Raw genomic sequence first — 14,743 nt, forward strand, 5'->3', positions numbered from 1 at the left:
AGCACAGTAAATGGATGTAAAAATGATGTTGCCTAGGTCTCTAGATTTTTCATGAGCCTAATAAAGGGTATGTAACAGGTTTATCATATGTTCTGGCTATCGTACCTAATCCCTAAAAATCGTCAGCCTTTGACTATGTAAACAAGGAACATGACCACTATCTGGCTTTTTTTCAGACTTTCATTTGCTTCTATTGATCAACAAACATAGAAATGACTGTAAATATTTCAGGTATTTTAAAAATACACATTTATTACGCCACAAATGCAATGGCTTCTTGGCAGTATCTGCAAAAACACAAATATATTGCCATAACTTATATTCTTTTTTGTATAATATGGTTCTCTTTTCATGCAATAAAAATTACAGAAATGTATTAACATAGAATACAAGGATATACTTACAGATCTGATTTATACTGGTATGATTTTTTTAAAGTAACCTGCAAGGCAGCAGGATTTCAGCACTGTCCTAAATCAAGTTTGTCATACATGTTTCTACCTTTTATTTTATTACCTTTGTTTACTCTGTGGCAAGGAATAGACCAATAAGTAATTGGTAACAAAGGAACCATTAAGGCCTGGTCCTGCATTCCTTTCATGTGCAAAATCCCCAGTGAAGTCAGGTAAGTTCAATGAAAGGGGTTTTTTTTTTAATATTTTCAGAAATTTGTAATGTAACAAGGAAAAAAGTGTTATTTATATTATAGCAAGGACTTGAGAGTAACAGACTACAAATGACATTACAAGGGAAATAGCTGTGGAAAACCAAAAAGACATTGTAGAAAACCATTCTACAGAGAATTATTAATACAGACAATATTTGAATTATTTTTTTTTGGCAGGTCAAGTTCAGTACTGTGGTACTCAGGAATAAAAAACAGCAAAATTTGTCATTAATTTATGTCAAGCCCTACACTATGAAGATTTATAACTATTGTCCTCCATGAAATTCACCGTGAATTGTGGACTAAATGCAGGATCAGGCTCAAAAATGATGAGACCTACTGTAAAAAGAGAAATAGTTAATAAATAATCAAACCAACACTGCTTTTTAAAACAGGAACAAACTCATTAACAAATTAAAATTGAGCTTTAAAATTGCTTGAAGTCATTTGTTTCACACTTTGGATTGAGCAAAGTAGATGTTTAATTTTATTTTTGTTACTAGTATAATCAGATGTGTGTGGTATACTTTGTTTCATACTTTATTTCAAATAAAGTTCCATGTTAAGAGTGTTTCCAGTAGTAGGCTTTTACTGTTCACTTACTGTTTATCTCCTCTTTCCTGTACTCCAAAATTCACACCGACTTCAGTGGATTTTTAATGAGATTTAAGAAATTCAGGATTGTGCTATAACCACACAGTTACAGATGTTAAATCTTCTTACACCACAGAGATCCTAGAACACATGTGTAAAACATGTTATCTCCATTTTCCTAGTACCCCAGTAGGTCTAAGAATCATTTCTTCTAGCATTAGGGTTAGAATATATGACTTCAGTGTCTCAAGGTAGTAAACATTTGCTGGCTGCCAGAACTGGGAGTCTGTATTCTTCTCCTACTTGCTTGTACACATTGTGGGTCTATGCCAGAAATAAGAGACAACTTTAAACTTAAAAAATATGGAAATTTACCAAATCACAGACTGTGCATTAAACTCCTAAACCCCAAAGAAATAAAACTCGGTAAATGGTAATGTTAGGAAAATGGCGTGAATGAAATAGGTGAACAGAGAAAAAATCCTATTGCCCTCAAAAGTTTTATATGTATCAAATACAGTTTTGCACAGGACATGAATGAAATAAACTGAGACAAACAAGGTCTGATCTAATGCCCAATAAAATTAGTAAAAGGACTCAGATTTTAATGGGCATTGGGTCATGCTCACTTTGTCCACAGTTTGAATCAAAGACTCATCAAAGGAACATAGGAACCAGGACAACGCAGCCTAGTCAAGTAAAGAGGCAACATTGAAATTTTCACAATATATTTATTATAAAGCCTACCACACCTCAAACGCTGTGTACCCCATAAACATCAGAGAGGAGAACTGGTACAGTATGCTGAAGTGCATAAAGTCTAACATCCTTTCACACATTTTCTCCTAAAGCAAATATAAACACACAAATATAAAACAGCCACATTCAATGGAGTTACATCACTGATGAATTTGGCCCATTATATTAAGAAACCCATCTTTTTTTCTTTAACAATAAAGCAAATCTTCATCCATGTCTTACCATTTGTCTTTGTACAGTTACCATATTCTTGTTATCTCTTCTCTGGGGAATATGCATAAATAGGCATCAATAAAACCTATTCCCCAGATTGGTATTAGTGAGGTACATTTGCATGCATTATTTAAGATGAAAATGAGTACTTGAATTATATTGTACTCCTGGTGTTTCTAATGCACAGTACAATGATTCTAAAAGTCTCTTGTTGTCATGTTGTTGTTTGCTTCTTATAGATTAAGACGTAGAAATACAGGTAGGTGAGGCAGAAATCATGTGTGAACAAGTTTTCCAAATCTTGTTTCCTTAGGAAATAATATCTTGCACTTCAGTAGTGCCTTCAAGCAGCCAGATTTGGCCCCTAATGATTTGATCCTAGAAGCCTTGATAATGAGATGCCCTCATTTAGCTTTGCTGGTCTATGTTCAGTACTGCTGAGGACATTCTGCTGAATTAGTATGGCAAAGTAAGCGACAAAAAGAGGAAGTAAATGAACAACAGACAAGGAAAAATGAACCGAGAAACAAACATTTCATCCCTATTCACTGCAACTTGGACTTCAGGCACTATTGACATCATGCCCCAAATACAGCAGTGAATGTTAGACTGCATTTTCTATTACATACATTCTGATGAGACTGACAGAGATCCTCTTGAACTGAGAGGTTGCTGACATTCACTTGTTAGGAGTGCATCCACATCTCACAAGTAACTCATCTAGTCTCAGCATGACCCATGTTCCTCACAATTTTAATGTCCCATCACTTTTATTGTTGAAAATTATTTACATGAGCAATAAAGAGGAGGGAAACTGAGGCTTCTGAAAAAGCCACTTATACCAACAGAATAAATCTCAAAATGTTTGTTTCCTTCACAGACAATTTTGTGTCTTTCATTTTGCATCTTTGTTCCATGTGTTCCCCATTTGAATCTTGGCAGGTTGAGAGGCATGTTCACATCTATTTACATCAGAGTTTATCAGATTTTTTTATTCAAATGCAAGAAGTAGTACATCTCCAGTACTACAAGTGAGGAGCATTTTGATTCAGTGGTCTGAATGGGGATGAGTCAAGAGATGCTATTTTGTAAAGGGAGGGCTGATTATTGTTGGGTTTGATTCTCTAAAAATGTTCTATCTTATTTTTCCCTTTCCCTGGGAAGAATCAGAGGGAAACCGAGAGAGACTAAAGCAAACTATGGCTTGGATCTAAGACAACATTATGAGCCTTTGAACTCATTTTCATGTTTCTCAAAGGCAGGAGGAAAAGGAAACTCTCCTTTGTTTTAATGAAGTTTGTGACTCAAAGCTAGGGATGTAAGTGTTCTTCTGCAGCTGTAGGGAGGAGGGAGGTATTTATTTAGACTTATGCCAATTCCCTACTTCAGTCTGTTGTTAGAGCAGGGATAGTGGATAGTAAGATCTAGGAACATTAACATAGTTGGTCAGTGTTCATTATCTGTAAAGAGCTGGCTCCAGAGTAAGGGCCTATTCAAGCTCTCCCAGCTCTGATTTGTTCTGTGTATGATGGAATGTGGATGTTCACAACTCTAGCAAGAACTATCATCTTCTACAGTTTATTTACTAACAGGACAAGCCATTTACCTGGCTGCATCCTAAAAATAACTGTGCAACTGGTATAAAAGCTTTGGCTTTTTTCCCTACAAGTTGTGCCTGCACACTTGAACTCATTTTTCAAGATTTTTATGAAAATTTGGTTCTGCACAATTTTTAGCACTTACTAATTTCCACATAAAACTGTGGGAAGGTAAGTATGTCTTGTCATCTAACATATAAAATTGCTCTATACTGGCTATACCTTTTGTATTTCATTCATGGAAATTTAAAACTATACAGTGAGACAGCAGAAATTGCCTTGAAAGAGTCAATATCTGTTAAAAACATTCTACACCCATTTTGCTCCATGAATATGCAACAGTGATGCAAACTTGGCAACCTCTTTTAATGTCTGGTAACAAATTGATTTGGATAGGTCAATGCAGCTATGAGAACTATGTACACCACAATAATTGCAGGATATAATAGAACTGATTTGGTACTATTACAGTAATAGCAACCTAAAGCCACTCTGTAGTAGATTAAGCCACTAACATAGAAAAGGCTTCTGGAACAATGAGAAAGGCAATATCCACAGCTGGAGAAAAATTAAAAGAACGCCTGTCTTAATGAGAAGCTAAGACAGGTCCCAGTAGTTTATGTACAGTACTTTTACTTTACACTTAGAATAAAATAAAGAGAAGGGTTAAACATATCCCCCTCTTTCATCCATAACTGAGCAGCATTATATGGCTCCAGTAAAACTGTAAGTCCAATACAAGGTATGCCCTACTAACCTCAATGAGTTGAGAAAATCTTTGTTGTTTCTAATTCCTTTGCTTGCAGTTGTCCATCTCCACAAGAATAGATCAAATATTTGAGGCCAGATTCCCTGGTCTTGTGCTGCTGCTTTGTTTCACACTGTTAACAGACCCTGTTTGTAAAACTAATGTCCAGCCCCAGAAGGATGCGGTTGTAGTGAGTTGGCAGTATGCTTCTGCATAAGGCTAAGGAACAGGGATGTGACTTATCCTGCGTGATCCTCTGCTCTTCAATCTCTTGAGGCTGTTTACACTTGTCATAAATTAGAGAAGCCCTTGGACTGCTCTAATTTACACAAGGGACCAGTTCTATATACTGAAGTCTTTGCACTGTGGGACTGCAAATGTGAAATTTGCATGATCTCTGCAATCCTTCCCTTACACACACACACACACACACACACACACACACACACTCTTGCACCACATGTTCCTTGATTTGTATCCAAGGATCTGGGATGTTATCTTACTACTCGACAACTGAGTCAGTGATCTGCCATTAAAAAAGAAACAAGAAAGAAATTGAACTTTTTTTCCAAGGTGTTGCATAGCACATATCTTTCCCCATAGTAAGTACCCAGTGTTCAGAACTGGCAATCAGTTTAACCCATGAATTCAGTTCTTAAAGAACTATCTGCTCTGCTACAGCTTTAGGATATTGATTCTGTGACTTTTTTTCAATTGAAGTACTCGGCATACAGCACATAGTAATCAATGCAACCTGAGAATGATTTATTTAAGAGATGCACGGACTTTTGGCCCTTTGCCTTGAAGCTGTAGTCCTAGCTGCTGCCTGTAGAAGAGCATACTGAGCTGCACATATTTAAATTGGAATTCTCAGATTCAGCTTCTGTCTCAGCTTCATCAGTAGTTTCAGGAGGAGAAACAGACTCATTCATCTGTTCTTGACTCTTCTTCAGCCTGTCCAGAATATAGGAAACACATTATAGGAATTCCTCCAAGTACCAGGGACTCATGAAAACTGCACCCTTCCCACAAAGCTAGAGGAGCTGAGACTAGATACCACCTAAATGGGAGGAGGGTCCCATTTTGAAAAACTTATATTTAGTATACAAAGGTATATAATTCTTGGTAATGGCTGAAATGCCAGTGAAACAAATGCTGAATGAAGTTGTCTATATTTTTTGTATACTTGAAAGAGGCTTCTCTATCCCAACTGTGCAATTAGTCCAATCAAATATATCAACCCAAAAAATCCTTGTCTCTAGCATAATTCCTGGACTATCATGGCTACAATATCACTTTAGCACCACCTGTATATACTTGAGGTTGTTCTAACATATCCTAACATTTCTATATAAGGTGTTGCCTTTGAACTATAATCTTGTTTTTAGAGAATTAACAAATCATGTACAGTACAGCTTGTTGTTTTAAATATAAGGGCATATATGGTTCTGTACAGGATATAAAGGAAAATATATTAACTTGCTGGGGGCTCATCACCATCTCAGTTTATGCAAGGGGGATTTTGTTTCCTCCTACCTTAGAGAGCTCTGCCTTCCATTAATTTGTTTCATTTAACAGCAAAAATGCCACCCAACAGGAAGAAGCTGCTTTTCAATTCTAGTGTTTTTACTCACCCACTGTTGAGCCTGGACAGTAACTTACTATATTTTTTTCACTTTCAGCACAGTATTCTCAAAGAACACAGTTGGGAGGGGATTATAAAGGGACGGGAGAGGATTATAAATTTATTCCTGAATCTTCTAGATATTCTTATCACAGAATCATAGAAAATTAAGGTTGGAAGGGACCTCAGGAAGTCATCTAGTCCAACCCCCTGCTCAAAGCAGGACCATCCCTAACTAGATCAACCCAGCCAAGCCTTTGTCTACTTGGTCTTAAAAACCTCCAAGAATGGAGATTCCACAACCTCTTTGGGTAACCTGTTCCAGTGTTTTACTATCCTATTAGTGAGAGAGTTTTTTCCTAATATCTAACCTAAACTTCCCTTGCTGGAACTTGAGACCACTGCTCCTCATTCTGTCATCTGCCACCGCTGAGGACAGTCCAGCTCCATCCTCTTTGGAACCACCCTTCAGGTAGTTAAAGGCTGCTATAAAATCCTCCCTCAGTCTTTTCTTCTCCAGATGTGGCCTCACCACATCTGGAGAAGAGAGGAGAATAATTACTTCCCTCAATCTGCTGGCAATGTTCCCAAATCTATCCCCATCTCTCTCTGGGCACTGACAGATGTGCAGCTCTCTGCTCCAATTCATGGCACTTCACAGAAGGTGCCATGTGTTAGAACCAACCCCCCGATCCAACAGATGTTTGTTGTTGAGTTAGGGGGTGGGTGATCAAGCTCCACTTTGGAGCTGATCCAGGAGGAACTGCCTGCCTGTGGCCTCTCCCCACTAGCTCTGCCCCCCCACCCCCAGCTCCAAGGTGGAGGGCTCCAATCCACCTGCCCCTCCAGCACAGACTGGGTAAACCCCAGCCCTTAGCTTCCTCCCCTCCCTTCTCTCTCCTCCCATCCTGCAGACAGCACTGGGGATCATGTGCAGGGACAGACAGAAGTTAATGAAGGCACTCTGCTTTGGAGCACCTTCATCTGAACCCTCTTTAAATGACGGTTAATTTGTCGTGCTATTGGACACTTTTAAAGTGCTCTGCAGCTGTGCACTTCTGTCAGGGCCTGGCTGTACAGCACTTTCAAGGGGTCAATAGTGTGTCGTCACTTCTGTCAGCACCTTCTGTGTATTGTATACTTGATTTAATCAGACCATTTAATAATCAGTGAAACTTTCTGGATTTTTTTAGCTACCTCTTCTAAGTAAGAGGTTTTAATCAATGAACCTGCTTTAGTGAAATCAGTAAATTAGAACTGAGCTTGTGACATGATATTCACATTTATGGCTTCCAGGAACAATATTTCATTCTTGTAAATCCCAACACAGCTAAGTAAAAACAAAACAAAACAAAACACGCTCTTTTCTCCTAAAAACATACCCCCTCACTCACTTCTCTCTGTTAAAAATGACAAAGTCTTGCTGGATAGCTTCAAGGCATTCCTGAAGATAGTCATTTTCCTGAGTAAAAAGGAACAAACAGATCATACATATGAGAATCCAGCACCTTTTTATCCTTGTGTTTTCTGCACTATTGCTCTGCCAAGTTATATGTTCATGTCACACACTCAGCTACCAGGAATTTCAGCCTAAATTAAGCTTGCATCTTCATTTCTTAGGTTTTTTTCCTCTGTGTCCTGTTTTCACTTCTGCAGTAATTTTCCTGAAACACATTTAATCTTTATAGGCCTTTACTATATGAGCAATCCAATGAAATGCAGTCTGGTGCAGGTGGCCTACACAAACAGAATTTATGCAGGATTTATGAGGTACATGGACTTTTAAATTGTCCTATGCCCAGGGGAAAATTTCACCAAGGTAACTTCCACCTTAAAGGATTCTATAATACTTTAAAAGCTTGCTTGCACTCTCTCTCTGTGCGTATAGTATATATGCATACATATCATATGTAGTGTTGATATGCACAGGGAGTAAAGGATCCCAGGTTCAGGACAATTTCTTATCTATTACAGCCCTGAGAGCTATGAAAAGTGTGTTATTGTCCTGCAAATCAGCACAATATTGGGCGTTATTGTGCGTTATTGTGCTGCAAATCATGAAACATCCTGACACAGCGTGCCTCAAACTTCCTTAGTAATGAAAACCTCTGAAAGTTATTTTAAGTTTGCTTATTCTGGTTTTGTTTTGGGGCTTCCTGAATTATTCTTCCGGTCTTTTACAGTAACCTTCATTGATTGTAATGTTAGCAACTGCTCAGTGAGGAAATGATCTATTGCTGCTAATTGACTCAGCCAACAAGGCAAGCAGAATTCTAAGGGCTACTTCCTAATGCTGTTTGTTTGTAAGATAATTGGCATCCTTTTAAATAAAGGACTTAAAAATGTGCCCTATTTTGGTACTCTGAAACTAAGATACAAAGAGCATTGCAGTTGTTGATCAGGTATTGAGAATGCTCATGTCTCCATTTAGATCTCAAAATGCATGACAATGCCAATGTGAAAATACCATACAAATACTGGGCTTTCCCACAGATCAGCCAGCTACTGGGTTCAATGATGTGATTGGTTTTATTCAGGGAAACATCCATCACTGAGAGGATGAATTTTACCATATTCTTTTCATCAGGAATCTGAATTTTGTGTGAACTCTGATTCCTGGGATGAAAATGATTTTGTATCCACTATCTAACCTAGGTTTTTGAAAGAACTGATGCTTCCTAAATATTTGCTTCCTTTTCAACAACATAGCTGAGGCAGGCAATAAAAATCCATAGCGTGATTTTAGGTTAAATTTTTGGGTATTTATGGAAGAGGCTTGGGAAACTTTTTATGGCTGACTGTTTTAAAGCCTCCTGCTTTTTCCAAACAGCTGATAATACAGGGTCAGGACTTGCATCCAGGAAGAATCTATTTGAAAAAAGTAGTTATGCCTGTGCATAAATATGATTATTGATGTGATAGCATGGGATGCCAAAGTAAACTGATAATGGCTACTAATGACAGAAACAGACAGTACAAGATGCAGCATAATGAAACTGCAGGATTGTTATTCTGCTATATGGGAAGGCTTTGTTGTATTCAGCTTTGTCAGTGATACATCTGAATGGAATACACCTGAATTTATTAAGAATTCAGTTCTCTTTTCACTGACATGGGGATGTGTTGAGATTAGCTCTGCAAAATTGAATGGAAGTGTGAAGCCAATGTGAAAAAAGAAACAGGACCTAACAGGACATTTTAAATGAAAATGTGGCTTATGTGATTAAAAAAAAGAAATCTATCTGCATAACAGATCTCTTGTCCACTATCTCTGGATTCCCACCCCCCATCTCATGTTAGGGAGAACAAAATAGCAAAGAAGTGATCTGCCAGGGAAGAGGAGAATCTAGCCATCAGATAGTCAGTGTACAAAGCTGAGCATTTTTATTGGAGTAAATATATTTGAGAAGGCATTTTGCAAAGTAATTGTTTCTGCAACAAATCAAAGTAAAACAAAGTTAGTTCTTCACCCTGTGGCCCACTGTTGTGGCCCACTAAGGAAGGCTGCACTTACTGACTGCGAGCTGTCCTTGCTGTTATCCCTGGACTTGTTCTTTGCAAGTCTTTTTTTCTTTTTATGCAGGGGTCTTGACTCCAGGATCATCTCTTCCAGCTCAAAGGTGGGATCACAATGCAGACGGCCTTTCTGTTAGAATGGGACAAAGGTATTACCTCTCTGACTGATGCAAAAAGTGCATGTCAACTTGCACATTTAGGAATTACCTCTGCCATGGAAACCCACAGCACTACATAAAACTATACTTCATAAGATAAAACAAAAAAGTCATTAAAACATTGCTCTTTACTTACATTAGGAACAAAGCCAGCCTCCATCTTCTTCTCACAGACATCATCCCAGATGACACTGGATAAGTAGGATGAGGTCTGGATGTCCGTTAGACTGGAAAACCGATGCTCCGGGTTCACTGTCAACAGCTGAAATGACATGCACTGCAGTGAAGGAAGGTCTGGATTGAAAAAGATCTGCCTTCCACCCTAAGCTACAAGATAACTTACAAACACAATTCCCTCCCAGGGTAACACTGACCTCAGTATACACAGAAAAACAAGAGCTGAAAAAACCATCAACCATCATTACATTTGCAAAATCCAGCAGTCAAAAGTTTAGAGTGCAATGTTCATTCACCATCATTAGTCATCATTAGGTGATCACATACAAGTCTTCCTACCATGCCTCATTCAGTGGGCAGTTAATAAGCAGCTACCCAATATTTTATTTTTTCCTCATTGCTCAATGGGTGGATCCTGCCCTATTTGCAGTACACAATTCAAACCCCACTCTGAATACAGACTATTTCCTTTTCTATGGAGATCATCACTACAGTATCTGTGATCGGACATGATAGTCCCCCCATTTTTCAAATGACCAACTGAAACATGGAGATTAAAATCAAAAGTATTTACTAAATTTGGGCACCTAGGCTTGGGACAGACATTCAAAAAGCCTGAGCCTGAATTTGATTCACTCTTTGCAGGTTAGTCTAAGCTGTGCAGGTTAAACTGATTAACAACTGGACAGACACTCTCTGTTAAATCAAGAAATGCAGCCACATGCCTGCAGTGGCTCAAGCGAGAAGCTGGGGGGCACTAGAGCATGCCTGCCAGCCACTGCCAAGGGGGAGGGAAGAGAGATGCCCCCCCAAGGCTCTCACCCCTCCCTGCTGGAGTGGAGGGGGCATGGCCAGGCACCAGCCCAGGCTAGCACAACACACAGGATGCCAGCTACCAGCTGCGGGGGGCAGGCAGCTGCTGCCAGACTGAGGAGTGGGAATGGAGAAAAAGTCCTTTCTCTGGAGTAAACATGTATTGAACACAGCAATTTGCAAAGCATATAACAGGGAACTACCAAAATCTTTGCCTAAGCTAAGATACAGCCCAGTAAAACACAGCATACACAACTTAGTCTAACTTCAAATGTAAACCAGGTAGACAAGAATTGGTCTTACTAAGGGCCTGAGGGCAGAGTGTCTTCTTACAGCCAGGCATTCAGAAAGGCTTTGTTTAGGTATTCACAGTTTTTACACATTCTGGTATCTGCAACTTCCCTTAATTACTTCTCTAGCATCTGCGATGATTGTCAGGTCTTTGCCAACACTTCCCACCTCTCTGTCTGGCCCTGCAGGTCTGAGCTCTGGGCTCACAGGTGCATCCCTGCTCCAGGCAAGCCACAGAGACTGCAGCCAAACCCCCAGGGGCTCTGGGGGAGAGAGGGGACAGAGGAAGGAATTAACCCCATCTCTGCCTGGCTGCAGGAAAGCTGTGGGGGTGTGGCTGGGGCTGGCAAATCCCAGCTGTGGTCCCCAGGGTTTGCCAGTGGAGGATGCAGGGAGGGGACAAAGGGAGGAATTTGCCTCAGGGGCCTTGGCAGGCCAGCATCTGTCCATGCCCTGCCCCTGTTCCAGCTAGAGAGCAGGGGGGAGGGGCCAACCCAGTTCACTGGAGCAGAGCTCTGCCCCGCTCAGAGAGCATGCTGGGATGCTGGGGGAGTCCGATTTAAGTTAAACCAGCAAGTGGTCTGAGACAGACATTGCATAAACTGGTTTGAGCCAAATCAATTAAGCCTGATACTACATTCAGCCAAGTTTATCTCAAACCGGTTCAGCCATTTTCAAGCTGGTTTATGTGTACTTAGTGTCTGTTCTGTTACAGGTTTAAACCAGTTTCTGATCACGTAAACTGGTTTATGTGTAATGTCTGTCCTTACCCTAGTTTAAACCACCTAGGACCTGAGTTTTGGGATAACATAGCTATTATGTTTCCTCCCATTCCAGTCCCACCCTTCTAGTCTCAGTTTTCCCCCACTCCCAGATCCAGTCTTCACTGAGCATCCAGAGCCTCTAGCTTCTTGTTTCCAGTGCCCTAGTCCACACTGTCCTGCTTACCCCTCTTCTGGCTCCTCAGCCAATCTTTGTTTCTTCCTCACCCTTGCCTGTGTTTGTCCCACCCCATGGACATTCCCTGTCCACATTGGTTCCCAGTCCCAGGTTTTGCTCCATGCTTTTCACCCAGTGTGTGTATCTGTGTCCTCCCCACATATCAGTCTCTTTACCCAGCCAGTCCCAGTTCTCCCCCATGCTCAGAATCCTCATTGGATTTATTTTCCCATCCTCTCAACTCCTTTCACCTACACCACTGGCTCCCAGTCCAAGTTTCCTTGTCCAGCTATACCTAAACTCTTCTGTCTCTTTATCCAGTCTTAGCCCACTCCCACACTCCATACCTTATGCTAATTCCCCACTCCTCTATGAACTTCCAGCCCCATTTCTGCCGCCCTTTAAGGCACATTGCTCCAGACTATTTGCCTCCTTGCCCCTCCAAGTCCGTCTTCTGTCTCCTTTGCATTTGAATCAGGCAGCTTTCTCAACAACTACAAGCAGGGAAATGGTTTTTACTGTACTCTTTGTCTTACTCAGACTAAGACCCAGCTGGTCGCAATAGCCCAGAGCAGCAACTGTAGAGAAACTCTTGTTCTGAGCTGAAGCATAAACAATAAAGAAGCAAGCATAAGCAAAGAAAGAGCTCTGCCTAAAAATTTTTCAAGGAAGTCAGCTTGAGGCGGATGACTGGCACAGAAAATCTGAATCTAAGCAGTTCAAGTTAGGTAAATGTATCAATATGAGAAAACAAGGTCCAATATATGAAAACATGGTCCTATGGCAAGTACTGTGTAATCATAGCAGTGAATGCTTTCAGTCCTATCTAGCTTAGGGTCTGAAAGTGTTTATGGCTGATGGGCTAGTCATATCAATAATGCGACAGAATGCTGGGCTAGAGTGGGTGGGTTATTCCCCTTTTAAAAATAAATCCCATTTCAGTAAGGGAACAATGCATTCTAAGCAGGGGAAAGATAACATTTGCATTCAGCGTTTTTCCCATGCAGAAGGTGACAGCACAGGGAGATAACGCTGTAACATTCAGCATTCTAATTCAGTTTTGTGAGTAGGTATTTATGAGTTAGTTATTTGGATAAGCATCTGGACTTCTGGATGTTTGTGTAAACTACAGCAATAACATTTAGGTGGCACCTTGTTTTAAGAAAGCCAAAAAAGTAACACTTACGATCATGATACCACCACAATAGAGCAGAGCTCCTGGGGGATGAGAGCCTTACCTTGGTAATAGTAATTTAATTATTAGATCATTCATTGGGACTGAGAAAATGGTCCTGCATATTTGACTTGCAATGTTATAAATCCACATCACATTGGGTGGGTTGATTCTGGTAAAAACACACAAGATTCCTCACTATGTTCTCAGCAGCACTGCTTATGCATTTTTTGTTCTTTGGTCTTCCAATATATGGATAAAACAATATGCAAAATGCCTTCAATGTATAAATGCCTATGCAGTAAAACCTGCACAGAAGGTTTCTGCATAGAAGAATTACCTCTATTCAATCTCTATCTTAAATGTTTGGTGTAAAGCATACTCAAGGTATTGAGTACCAGTTTGTTTAGCACAGTAGGAGTCAACCTACTTGGCGTAGTGCCACAAATTAGACCTGCATTCTCCCTGAATGTCACTTAGATCCCCTTCCTCTGTCTGATTAGCTGCTCTGCTTTTTGTCCCCTGTTCTATGCTCCCAGCCTGATCTCCTGCTCTGCCTTCTGCTTCCTTCCCTGTCCCTTGCTGTGCTGCCTGTCCCCTCCCTGATCTGTCACATGCCACACACACAGGCTGTCCATGCCACAGGTTGGCCATCCCTGACTTGGCATTTTATGAAGGACTCTCTGCTTGAGAATGAATGCCTGATGATCCATGAAGTAGTCACTTAAAGCACTTTTCACTCCATAAAGTTGTCATCTTTAAAACATGGGCATTCATTTACCATCTGAAAGTAAATTAAATGACATATTTCAAGTGATGTCTTTTGACATGTAGTACACTTCAGCAGTGCTAAGTGACATGGTTTACCTAAGCAACTCTGTACCATCCTTTACATCACTTACAACATGTAAATCCCATTTTCTGATGATGATCACTGAACACCTGAAATTGGTTCACACCACAATGATACGTATACCTTAGCCCTCTTGTTACAATGGGCTGACTGAAACCCTTTGATCTTAACACCTTTACAATAAGTGCAAGCTACATGCAGAACTGCATCTATACAGTACTATTTTCAAAGCTGTGTTTACAATGATTACTTTTGTGGCATGGTTTGGGTGGCTGCAGAATGAACAGTGTCCTTAGCTCCCCAAAAAGCAATAACATCTGTATGCCATACTGCAATATCATTTATAGCCTACTTGTGCTGCAGAACAGTTACAGAGCTAATGACTGGTGGTAGCTTGCTAGAGCTGTGAATCACCTACTGCCTCCATATTTCTCCCTCATATATGGCTCCCACTTGTACTTGTGAAGGGCCAATGAGAAACTTACATTGAACTTAATGATGGTTTTATGTGCACATAGCTATTAGTGACCCACTACTGAAAAAAAATTGGGTCTGTTGAAGGGGTAATGTTCCATGGAGGGCTATAAAGAGAAAGCATTTGATTACTGGTTGCTTGGTA

The 14,743-nt window shown here is 40.2% G+C and overlaps 1 protein-coding gene across 2 annotated transcripts in view; it reads right to left on the bottom strand.

Moving 5' to 3' along the window:
• Positions 1 to 232: 232 nt before the first annotated feature.
• Positions 233 to 14,743, bottom strand: part of STK32C (serine/threonine kinase 32C) — a 169,454-nt gene continuing 154,943 nt past the window's right edge. The window contains exons 8-11 of one of the 2 annotated variants that reach the window (XM_019503014.1): positions 10,014 to 10,139; positions 9,718 to 9,849; positions 7,598 to 7,665; positions 233 to 5,533 (exon numbers count right to left, since the gene is read on the bottom strand). In XM_019503014.1, coding sequence (XP_019358559.1) covers positions 5,395 to 5,533; positions 7,598 to 7,665; positions 9,718 to 9,849; positions 10,014 to 10,139 — 465 coding nt within the window. In that variant the 3' untranslated portion in view covers positions 233 to 5,394. Of the gene's footprint in view, positions 5,534 to 7,585; positions 7,666 to 9,717; positions 9,850 to 10,013; positions 10,140 to 14,743 lie in introns of both variants that reach the window. The other variant, XM_019503015.1, reaches the window with a different exon arrangement.

The sequence above is a fragment of the Gavialis gangeticus genome, unplaced genomic scaffold (genome assembly GCF_001723915.1).
Source record: "Gavialis gangeticus isolate Ggan-Ray unplaced genomic scaffold, GavGan_comp1, whole genome shotgun sequence".
NCBI classification, from domain to species: Eukaryota; Metazoa; Chordata; order Crocodylia; family Gavialidae; genus Gavialis; species Gavialis gangeticus.